The sequence below is a fragment of the Macrobrachium nipponense genome, chromosome 6, assembly GCF_015104395.2.
Source record: "Macrobrachium nipponense isolate FS-2020 chromosome 6, ASM1510439v2, whole genome shotgun sequence".
Lineage (NCBI taxonomy): Eukaryota > Metazoa > Arthropoda > Malacostraca > Decapoda > Palaemonidae > Macrobrachium > Macrobrachium nipponense.
In genome coordinates, this window is record NC_061108.1 from 112885466 (window position 1) to 112897965 (window position 12500).

The window sequence follows — 12500 nt, forward strand, 5'->3', positions numbered from 1 at the left end:
AACCTCCAAAATATTGATCTGAGATTTTAATACCTGTTTATGGCCAATAAATTTGATTGAAACACCCCTCCCTTTCATGTGACGTGGGATCAGACAGCCACCCCTCTCCAAATACACCCGCGCCATAGATACAGAGGGATTTTAAAATCGATGGGTAGGGATGTGGTTGTAAACTAGCATTTTTTTTCTTTTTCGTTTTTTTTCTTTAGAAAATTTTTTTCCTCTCTACAATGATTAATAGGCACTCATATTTAATGTAGATTTTAGAGAACTGACATCCCTGTTAATGAGAAAATTACACTTCCTAGAATTAACCTATTTCATGTCGTTACATTTCTACGTTGTTTAGGGGAAATGACAGACAAACAGACAGATTGGGAAGACTTCGTTAAAACTTTAACTATTATGAGTGTAGTGCATCAGAATTGCTTCGTTGCACCCATTACTATTGCTTGTAACTTAGCGAAAATATTTACAGTGTTTATTGTAATATAATGATATTAACGTTGGGAAATCATCACTTATCTTGTAATACGGTTCAAGTGACTCAAGTTTTTCTTTTAACTTTTTTTGTCTAGAGATGCTGTTCAAGTGCCTACCTAGACACTTTCTATTCTAACGTTATGTGTACCTTTTCGATGCATAATTCCTTCTTTTCCTTCACGCCTCTAAATGAATAACGCTCTCCGTCTTCTTTCCTGTTTCTCAGGACATATGGCATCTTAGTTGAAGGTGTCAATGAACTACCTTTTAATAAAAGGAATAGGCTGAATGACTGGAGGAACACGCACAAAAAACTGAATCACATACCATGGAAGCGAATAACACGAATACAGGATCAATCGAATATACAATGGTTTTTTTTATATAGTATTTAATGATTTTTATGTGTCTGTTGTAACGTGATAACTCAGAGGGACGTCTCCATGTAGTTTGAGGGAATAGGATTTGAATGTTCTCAGCCAGGCCGTTTATCTAAATAGTTCATTGTTCCTTCCGAAGGCTTCTTCACTTCATGTTTGCTTAGCTTTTATTCCATAATGCTAATTAAACTACTCAAAAATGTTGTGCCAGGAAATTTCATATTAAAGTAATCTGAGAGAGAGAGAGAGAGAGAGAGAGAGAGAGAGAGAGAGAAGCATGATGAACCTCAAAAGGCATCCAACAAAATTACCTATACGAACAATTATCCATTTAAGTAGAAATACCATCCCTATTAATTACCTCTTAATAGGGGATTACTCGCAAATCTACGAAGCGAAAATAATTGAATCGATAAGCTTTCGCAGCAAGCTTTTGTCTTCCTTTCTCAACGAAAGAAATCGCGCACATAATTTAAGGTCTATTTTGAAAGATTAGTTCAGCTACCCTTTATGCCACGGACTCTTCGTTCTTTCTTTGGACTTACAGTTTCCGTAAAAATTCTGACCTTTGTACTGCGTTTCCTTTACAACAACAATTGCTTCCTTCTCAGAGGCTGAGACCAGAAAAGGGTATATTTGATGGGAAATTTTTAGTAGAAAAAATTATGGTAAAATGAACAAAGACGATATGATATGCTACATCTGTGCAATAAAGCAAGCGTAACAAACTTCTGAAACGTAGGCTTCCTTCGAATATACATATATATACATACATAGTACATATACATACACACATATATATATATATATATATATATATATATATATATATTATATATAGTATATATATATATATATATATATATATATATATATATAGATATATATATATATTGATATATATATATATATATATATATATATATATATATATATATATATATATATATTATTTGTGTGAGGGTGTATGTATGATTATAATCACCTAACACGTGGTGTTTGATATATTATATATATATAATATATTATATGTGTACATATATATATATATATATATATTATATATATAGATATATATATATATATATATATATATATATATAATGTGTATGCGCGCGCACGTTGAATATACGTTTATATATAGTACATCTCCAAGTGTTTATCTGAGAATATTTCTTTTGACTAGTAAGGTTACTATTATTAATATAATATCAATTAATTTATAAATAACGGTGATCCACTTATTTTCCCGCGTTTTGAGTCTAGGATTTTAATATGGATTGCCTCCATTGAGTTACCTCGGCCAGGCAAAAATATTTAAGGTTATTCAGTCTACACGAGAGAGAGAGAGAGAGAGAGAGAGAGAGAGAGAGAGAGAGAGAGAGAGAGAGGTGGGGAGGGGGAACGGGCAAAAGCTATTTCATGTGCATCAAAGGCACACGTGGCAGGTATTAACCAAACACCATCGTTCTCTCTCTCTCTCTCTCTCTATCATCATGAAATGATTACGTATGTTTTATTCCATTTTTTTTTTTTTTTTTTTTTTTTTTTTTACATATAGTAGACGCAAACACGCCCGCGCCCCCAGTCAATAGCCAGAATTACCTTTTAGCATCTAGGCTTCCTAGCAATTATTTTTTACGTGGTTGTCACTGCAAGCCTATATACGAAGAGGAAATATACGAAGCTTACGCTTCTGTGGACGGATTTGAATCGCCTCATATATACATATTGGAGTTAAAGACAGTTTGGCAGTTAATAATGTTATTCCCGATCTATTCAAACAGGCAGACAGAGACCGCTTTGAGAAGCAAGAGTGCAATCATTTAGAGCAAAAAATGTAATATTCCATTAAAAACTGCGGTATGTGTGTGTGAGTGTGTTTCTATAGAGAGGTTGCAGCCAAGTTACGAAAGTATCGAAAGACTGATTCGGACGCTTAACACCCTCTGGAGCCATTCCTCTGAGAGAGAGAGAGAGAGAGAGAGAGAGAGAGAGAGAGAGAGAGAGAGAGAGAGAGAGAGAGAGAGAGAGAGAGAGAGAAAGTAAACTATTGGAAAGTTTTTCGACCTTATCCGTAAGAAAAGACGATACTCAGTTATGTCTGGATTATAAAGATTTTCGAGACCGATAAAAAGTACGAAACAAGTGCCCCTTTTGAAACCATTTTGGTTAGCTCAAACTTTCCAGGGGCTCGGAGAGAGCAGACAAAAGACAAAGAAATAAAAATGGCGAGAACAAGAAGATAATTGATCGTCTCTCTCTTTTCATTTATTATTTCCTCCCTCTGCGCTTTCTTCGTCATTAAAGGGGATGACGTGGCAATATTCAAGATACATATGGGTGCATATGGGTACATTTTGACTGTACTACACATAGGAACTTACATGGGTTCAGTCATTACTTTTAGTTATTACTGTATGTTAGGGTGCCTTTGTATTGTTTTTATACAAAGACCACTGATATTGGCAGCCCAAAGTGGTTATATGGTTCGTATTTAATAAAATGAATACTTTGGAAGTTCATCACTCATGTAAACGACTTACCTGCATTTTTGAACGAAGGAAATTTATGGGAAATAAGAAATGCAGAAATTATAAGCGAAATCCAAAGCTGGCAGCATTCTAAAGAACAAATACGTAGTATAACTGGAACGTCTGGAAACATTGGAACTTGTATAAAGTAAAAGCCACTGCCTTGATCAAACCAAGTAATTTGCAAGTAACCTTGCCAACCTGGTTCCAACTGTAGTGTGTCAGAATGAAGCCAAGGAGACTTCCGCAAGGAGATTAAAATTTGGATCTAAAACGGAAACGAGAAACTTTTCATTATTCTGTTTCCAGCAGAGTCGATGACCATGGCACTTGTCATTCTTTAATATCAAATGAATGAATCACTTTTCTGCAGAGCAACGTAGTTCTTCGAGAAAAATGAAGTGGCTTAGATTTTACTTCCGCGCGATGGTTTGTTTTCTCGCTTATAAGCGAGAGAGAGAGAGAGAGAGAGAGAGAGAGAGAGAGCGGGGGGGGGGGGGAGGACTCTATCCACTTACTCTATCCAGTTAGGCCATAGAAAGCGCGTCCTAATATTCAACAGAAAGAAACTCGATGAACAATCCGAATCTTTAACGTGAAAAATCCATGATGTATTTTATAGTACGGTATTCCCCACTTAATATGGATGTATCATTCATAGGTTTTACAAAAACGAATACATAATTAATTTAACACTGCATTGAAATTGTTTTAATATCTCATCAGTATTAAATGCTTCTATCGTTTGATTTTCGCTTCATTTTGTCAACCTGAGCCTCTTGCTCTGCCTGATTTGTTAACGGGTGACAATATGTGTTGATTCTTCCTTAATCATCATACACCTGACTGGGAAATATTCTGTGCACTAGCGAAACCTGCAACAAAGAAAAACACTTAAAAATTTCGGCGGTTCATTTTAAGTTATTAAAAACAAGACGGAAAAAAAAGTAGTTGGGGGCCAATTGCGTACAATCTGGCGAACAAAAGGATATTATACTCACTTGTCGTATCGAGAATTTAATCCGACGTGAGTAATGATTACCGGGTTAAAAGTGAACAATAGAGGGCTGGATCCTCTAAGCCGCAATCTCTCCAGAGGATTTAGCCGGGTTGCGTCTGCTTGTGGGTTCCGAAACCACCGACAAGGTGATCGATAAATTCTGATGTCTGCAACACTTTCCATTTTCGCCTTTGTTGACACAGTGCTAACAGCTTATATTATCGATGCATTACGCATAATTTAGTGTGTCATGGGCATGCCGTTCATCATTCAGTGGCATTTCTGTAATGTTATTTAGAATGTGCGGAGCATGTAGTAATAATTCTATGGTTACCGCAAGATCGCGTCTCTAGTTTCCGTTTTCTTTCAAATCCTTCAAATCCCAGAGCGATGCCAACCGAGACGCAACCCCTTTAATAAAGGCCATATGCTTCAATATTTTGAGCCATTATAATCCCGCGGAGTGATTTAAATGGAAATCCACGCCCCGGATTAATTGAGTGATGAGCAGTACGGATGAACGATCATCGGCCAGACGTTTAAAACGGAGGGAGAAAATTATATACCAGCAGGCCAGCCTTTGAAAGACCTGTCACAGTTTGTACTCTTTCAATACGTCAACTCTGTATCAAGTTTATAATTGAAAGATTTAAAAGAAAATTGGCCCAACAAGTTTGTTTCTCAGGATAGCAAAATGTTAATAGAGTTTGACGTTTGAAATGTGCAATAACAAAGCAATAATGTAAACAAAGAATGCAATGAACAATGTCAAATTTAATGATAAAACAACTCTTAATAGCTCCTTTATAGTTTCAGAAGTAATGGAGACACTGAATATAATATGTGTGTGTGTGTATGTGTTTGTGTGTGTGTGCATGAGTGTAAATCCTTCCCTTTTTGTCAAAACCGTTAATACAGATTCAGTGAGAAGGGAACGACCATATAAGTAAAAAAGTAAAGACAAGAACGCCGTTCTTGATTTTTTTTTTTCACTGTTTTAACGGTTTTGACAAAAATGGAAAGATTTACACACACACACATATTATATATATATATAATATATATATATATATATATATATATATTTATATATATATATATAGAATGGCAAATTGGATGCTTAGCTATTTTCCTACACTACATAAAATATGCATAGCAGCTATTATATATAAGTTTTCCTGTCACAAAGTTTTTTATTATCATTATTATGTAGCGAAGTACAAAATAAAGCTGTTGGATGATAATACTGATAAATATTTCAGAAATAGTAAAGAATAAGGATAAATTGCGTATGTTGGTATTTCGGAATTGTCGTTGATAAAGACTTTAATTTGTAAATTCATTATTAATGTCTTACTTTTTTTAGTCGAAGGCGAGGCCCACCGCCAATAACTGGAAACTGCTGCCTTGCAGGTGGACTTTTTAGTCGAAGGCGGGGCTCACCGCCAATAACTGTGGAAACTGCTGCCTTGCAGGTGGACTTTTTAGTCAAAGGCGAGGCCCACCGCCAATAACTGTTGTTGATGACAGCAAGGGCATGCGGACGTAAAAACCCCTTTGCCAAATAATAAATCATTTCCTGATGTTGTAAGGAAAGGCGCATCAGGCAATCAAGCCCTTAGTGTAGGGATAACGGTGGCAAAGAAGAAAACGGAGATATTTATTTAAAAAATCCGCACGGTGGAGGAGGGATTGCATTAAAGCTACATGAAGGGGATTTGAGGTAGTTGCAGTCCAAGGTGAACTCTGCTCCTTTTATCCGAAGCTTTGCAACTGGCCACAGTTGATCCATATTTCCAGAAGGATATAAGGTGAATTGAATGCTGTAAGGCTGCGTTAACACCAAGCGAATCGAATCAATTCAAATCATGCCGATTCGCTTGGTGTAAACGGTAGCATTGAAATTAGTGTGGCGAATCAAGACGAGTCATGAATCGTGTCGATTCTTCATGAATCGATACGATTCGCTTGGTGTAAACGCAGCCTTAATAGTATCTAATAGCATCGATTATTGCCACATGTTTTATAGGATTAGTTAAAACTCATGCATTGCTAATGCTTATTTATTTGTATAAATAACATAACACGGCTTGTAACATAAGACTAGGAACACTGGACAATGTTGACGTACTTTTACCATTACCTTAGGGGGGCTGATCCCCATCCAGAGAGCGATAGTTTGACCAATTACTGACCCTCGTCCCGACGCTGGTGATAACCAGATATTTGGGTCAACAAAGTGCCGGAAAATATTGTTAGAACAGCTGTAATAATCAACATGCTAAGACCCATTTGCAATACTGTAACTTGCTTTACATTTTCCTTTGTCATTCTTTGTTGACTGAAATATTATAAAAGCAACGTTGCTGTGCGTCATGTATTTTTTAGGTGTGAATGACGGTAACACATTTAAGGAACTAATAATTCTCAAGTCACTCATTGTACAAACTAGGATTAGGTCTCCGGTGCTTTGTAAATGCAAGTACTTCATACTCGCCAAGGGAAGAGTCTCCATCGCTTGGAGCTTCCAATTCTATTGCTTTCTTTATGTAAAGGGAGACAGTTAACACAAACAACCATGGTGATTATTTCCATGGAATGAGACCCATTGCATTAGTTTTAATTTTGGAGGAAAGGACCTTGTCAGCCACCAGACAAGGAAAGGCGCAGTTCATTCTACAGTGCACAAGATGTCTTAAATCAGCAAGAGAGAGTTCCGAAATAAATACTTCAAAATAAGACGGCTTCAAAAGAAAGGCCACAAACGAAAGCTTCAGACAAAAACGGTTCATTTTCAGCAAGCTTTGCACGATTTCCTGCACCAGAGCAACATGTAATTAGGATTGGAGCGGCACTGATTGTCCTGGGCCCATTGTTGGCAGTGCTTGTTCTTGTCCTCGCAGATGTGCGCTTGATATTCGCCTGAAACAGGAGGAAAGTAATTTAGTGGGAGGTCTGCTACATGGTACGGACAAGTAAAGGAGTTGAAAAGCTTCAAGTTTAATTTTACTTCGGAGCCAAAATTGATTTGATTTTATCTGGTATAGCCACTCTTAAAATCTATTAAAATTATTTGCTGTGACATGTGTTTACAACAAATCGGGAAAATAAAACTTTACTGCAGGTTTCAATGTAAAAGGAGGCTAGATGGATTTGCATACTAAAGTTGCGTTTACTTTGTTAAATTAATTTTAATGCGTACCAAAAACAACACAGAGATCATAAGATGCCACGAGTATGAAGGAAGTATCTTTGAATTTTATGTATTGGCCGCAATTAGAGGAGGTAGGTCCAATAACATTTTATCTTCATAATGGCCCAACGTTGATTTTTTCAGCCATGGTTACCTTTGTTGCTCAATTTGAATATAAGACTACTCACTGGCAGAGTGGCAGAGTCCGCAAGACTTCTTGCAATAAAGACTCATGTATGCGGCGTTCTTGTGGCATTCTCCGTTGCTCGCCCAGAAGTTGCAGTGCTCGCTGTTGTCGGGACATTCTTTGCCTGTTGAGTTCGCAGACTCATGGTTATGGTAATTATAGCATTTCACCCTTTTTTTGTGCTTCATTATATATTATGACATATTCGCTCAAAATTAAGGAAAAAAGTATTGCCTTTCGACGTCAGAAACTTTGGACAAAAATGTTACTTAGGAAAAATCACTGTCATAATACTTCATTACACCAGCAAAATATATACTTAAGACACAGGGGAGTTAAAAAAAAAACTCACCGCATTGTTTGCAGGATTTCGCGCAATTAGAATTCATCCATGTGGGGTTCTTGTCGCATTCGCCCATTGAGGACCAAGTGGAACAGAACTTGTTATTGTCTTCGCATGTACCTCCTGGAGCATAAGAAGTACGATTATTGCACTTTACAAATATATGAAAAGAAGCGTAATGAGAGTAATTTAGTTACCAGGAAGATTCTTTAAGCTTTTAAAAACAAATCTTGTAATTAATATTCAGAATTGAAGATTGTTTCGACTTGCAAGAACATTCGATGAAAAGGCTCCTTACGCAATAAGAAGTTGGAGACTGAAATAAAAAAAAAATACTCCAGTCTCCGGCAATTAAAAAAAAATTATAATAATTCATTGACTTTTTATGAAGACACCAAAGTTACCAGTACCACAGGGCTTTCAGTCTATCTCATCAGTATCTGAGTGAAAATTTACCTGTTGGTGCAATGGTCACGGGAGAAGTAGTGACGACTTCGGTAATCCCTGAACTGGTAGCGCAGTTGTACAAGCTCTGCAACTTCTCAATGTCTTTCTGAAATGCGCAGCAACTTTTTAACAATATCTTCGGTATTCTGATGAAATCGCTGCTTATAGTCACAACAGAATAGTCTAGAATGTGGTCGTAAATATTTCATTTAGATATATAGGTCGATTTTTTTTATTGTCCTTTGAAAGTTATTAAAACTCATCCATGAAAGAGATTTGAAATAAACGTCCCCAAAACTTCAGTTGGTTACTTAAAATTGTTTACTCCGCACCTCTCTCTCTCTCTCTCTCTCTCTCTCTCTCTCTCTCTCTCTCTCTCTCTCTCTCTCTCTCTCTCTCTCTCTCTCTCTCTAATTAAAATATCTCAAGTGATAGATACTTACATCTGAGAAGGCTCTTCTCTGACCAATCTCAGCGCCTGTCACACGAGGAATGATAGTAGGCTTCGTCCGATCTCTAGCGAAGGCGTATGGACCGTAGTGCATAATAGACCCTGTGGGCAATGGAACGATGTCAGCCACCTCTCATGTTATTCAATACAAAGGATTTTTCTTTAAATGATATATTTATTTCGTATCTTTCATTGGCGTCAGCAAGACCTATATAATAAAAATACATGCAATTATGTTGACCTAGAAAATGAATAGTGAGGACTAATCGTTTAATAAAAGTTACTAAAAGTTGAAAATAGCTATATGATGATTAACTAAGAACATTCATTTTACGAAGAGGACTAGCTTATTGTAACGAAACTAGAACATGCCACTGATGATAAAATCAAACGTCTTAGAACACTCCTCAGAGTAGTCAAGAAATTTCCGATAATGTGCCGCAGTTTATTGCTGGAGGATTATGAGACAATGCCCGACAACTTAAGAAATCCTGATAAGGATTTCTTAAAATCCTTATCAGGATTTAAAAAAATCCATTTTTTAATGCCTTCCTATCAGGATTATCAGGATTGTTTAAATAAATGTTTGCACCAACGTGACTACTGTCTAGGATTTGCCAGCGATAATAAACTGAGAGGAATTTTTTTTTTCTGGTATTATGTTGTCATAAGTATTTGATTCTTTTTGTTATCACTTTACAGACGTCTCTATCTCTCTTTTACTATATATATATCTAGATATGAATAATATATATATCATCTATTATATATCTAACTATAGAGAGATAGAGAGAGAGGAGAGAGGATGAGAGAGAGAGACGAGAGAGAGAGAGAGAGAGAGAGAAAATTTCCTTGAGAGAGAATTGGTTAGGTGATAACAAAAAGAACATACAGGCACACACACACATTATATATATATATATATATATATATATATATATATATATATATATATATATATATATATATATATATATGTGTCTGTGTCTGTGTGTGTGTGTGTGTGTGTGTGTGTGTGTGTGTGTGTGTGTGTGTAATTTTGAAAGGAGAAAATAAAACTGATTATAACTGGACATCATACCCTCGGAACTTCCCCCTTACCTAGATCGTACTCGACGCCCAGACTCTGGATAATGTTCCACTCGTACTTCTGGAAGTTGTATTCCATGCCTTGCTGAATGTTGACGGTGTTGATCGTGATGTAATTGTCCCTGTCAGCTCGTGACTGCTCGTGCCAGAAACCGGCGGCGTGCATGAATTCGTGCATGACGATGCCCACGTACAAGCATCCTGGTCCCAGGGACACTGCCTGGGCACCTCCAGTTCGACCGACTGCGCTTGAGCACCTGTTTGGGTGAGGAGATGGGTAGGCTTATAATAAGAGTGCTGGCGTTGTCCCGTCCGCGCCGAATGCGGATTTCAAAGAGGCTGTCTTTCGACAAAGCCTGTAGTCCGTGTGCGTGCGTGCAAATGTGTTTGCCTTTTTAAAATGTTTATTTCTATAAAACGTTGCACAAGGGCCACATGTTTCTTTGCGCCTTGGTACTGTATGTGCATTTGTATGCACTTTTATATGTATTTTTAAGCTTGTAGGGCAAAATGATTGTGGTATTTTTTTTTATCTTACCCGTCACCTTTGATGATGTGAATGTAGTCCCTCTCGACAGATCTAGGTACGAATCGAATGCAAGTCTTCTCCTGGTAACCCCTCATGGCCATGGCGATGGTGGCTCGCTCGTTGGAATCTGGACAGAAATGTCAATTCAGCCTTTAGATATTTGTCACAAAATTTACTTAATTTTTTCTTTATTTCTTTGCGAGGTTGCTGAGGGATTTTCTTAAATAAACCGTGATGTTAATCTGTTTGTAATTCTGTTAACACATGAACTGAGAATATTAGATTGCCTTCACTATTACAGTGCAGGAACATGCAGAGGCAATGAAAGATTTTCGTATTATTTGAAACTGTTTGATCATAAAGATGAGGTAATACCATAGGCGTCGTCAAATTAACAAATAAAATTAATCGAAAACAAATAACAATGAATAAGCAGACATAAATTCTGTACGCTACTGAGACTATTCGTTGGTTCTTATGCTGGAATTCTTTAGAGTATCCACAGATGGAAAATTCTGGGTTTCAGATTAATTGGGTATTTCTTATTGTTCGTCTTTTGACTTTCTAAAATCGATAGAATATGCAATTTTAAGGTGATGCCCATACTTTGGTATCTGGGTTCCTTTTAGTGTTTGCAAAGGACATAATTTCATTATCTGTGTACCTTGTTCTCATGCAATTTATTGAACGAAGGACAGAACCGCTTGACTATGTCTATATTTCATTGATATTTATTATTGTGCCCATACTTCATTTTCTGAAGCATCCCCATATATTGTGAATGATAGATAGAATTTTAGCTTTTCTTCGAACTTGAGCTCTTGTGAACCTTCTTAATTTGTTAATAAAGAATATTGTGGGGTGTCTGTACATCACCAATTGCGCCATAATACCAGGCCAAGCACTGGAGTGCTCTCGGCCTTTCATGACAAGGAGTTGGACCGGTTGGACAGGAAGATAGATATCCAGAAAATGAAGGAAATACGGCAAAAGAACCTGAAGGTGGAACTGGAACAATACCCCACAGTTACGCTAAGAGGTCAACTAAAAGGTTAAAGGGTGATTGCGGCTAAGGGGACTTACTGTAAGAAGAGGAGATGACGTATGGGATGACTCCGTTCGGCCACCGTTTGCTCATATCGATGATGGCGTTCCTGGTTTTGGCTGGTCCAGCCTGAGAGGGGAAAATAAAACCGAAACGTTACCACGATTACTGCAACAAAGGTAAATTCATATGAAACTATAAAAGGTGTATTCAGGTTAAGTCATTTTCTAAAACCCCGAAGGTGAATTCAAGAGAAAACAAGTCCTCAAATCTAGAAAACTTAATGAAGCACATTTCCTACAACCTAGAAAAGTAAATTCAAGAAAACTCATTTCGTAAAGCCTTGAAAAGGGAATTCAAGTAAAAACATTTCCTAAAAACTTAGAGGTGAATTCAAGTACAAACATTTCCTAAAAATTTGAAAGGTGAATTCAGGTAAAAGCATTTCCTAAAGCCTGGAAGGTGAATTCAAGAAAACTCATTTCTTAAAACCTAGAAAAGGGATTTCAAGAAAACATATTTCTTAACATTTAGAAAGGCGAAGTCAAGTAAGCACATCCTAGAAGGGTGACTTCAGGGTTTAAACCCATCTCCCAAAACCGAGAATGTTGATTTTAATAAAACTCATTCATTACCTGATCCATCATGTCATGGAGTTCTTGGGGGTTGCTGAGGGCTATGTCACCCTCGTAGAGACCCGCCAGCTCTATGGGGTCCGGTCTGTCGGCCGTGTCGATGGTGTCATGAACTGTTGGGAGGAGGGAGGAAACGATCGTTTGACAGAGGTTTTTGGATACCCAGGGTCTTTAGGCGTTGAAG

The 12500-nt window shown here is 37.1% G+C and overlaps 1 protein-coding gene across 1 annotated transcript in view; it reads right to left on the reverse strand.

Annotated features, from left to right (window-relative positions):
• Positions 1 to 6445: 6445 nt before the first annotated feature.
• Positions 6446 to 12500, reverse strand: part of LOC135216403 (zinc metalloproteinase nas-4-like) — a 10752-nt gene continuing 4697 nt past the window's right edge. Inside the window, exons 4-12 of the mRNA XM_064251692.1 lie at positions 12317 to 12429; positions 11720 to 11810; positions 10646 to 10763; positions 10120 to 10364; positions 9011 to 9120; positions 8577 to 8673; positions 8130 to 8243; positions 7779 to 7901; positions 6446 to 7319 (exon numbers count right to left, since the gene is read on the reverse strand). Coding sequence (XP_064107762.1) covers positions 7192 to 7319; positions 7779 to 7901; positions 8130 to 8243; positions 8577 to 8673; positions 9011 to 9120; positions 10120 to 10364; positions 10646 to 10763; positions 11720 to 11810; positions 12317 to 12429 — 1139 coding nt within the window. The 3' untranslated portion in view covers positions 6446 to 7191. The remainder of the gene's footprint in view (positions 7320 to 7778; positions 7902 to 8129; positions 8244 to 8576; positions 8674 to 9010; positions 9121 to 10119; positions 10365 to 10645; positions 10764 to 11719; positions 11811 to 12316; positions 12430 to 12500) is intronic.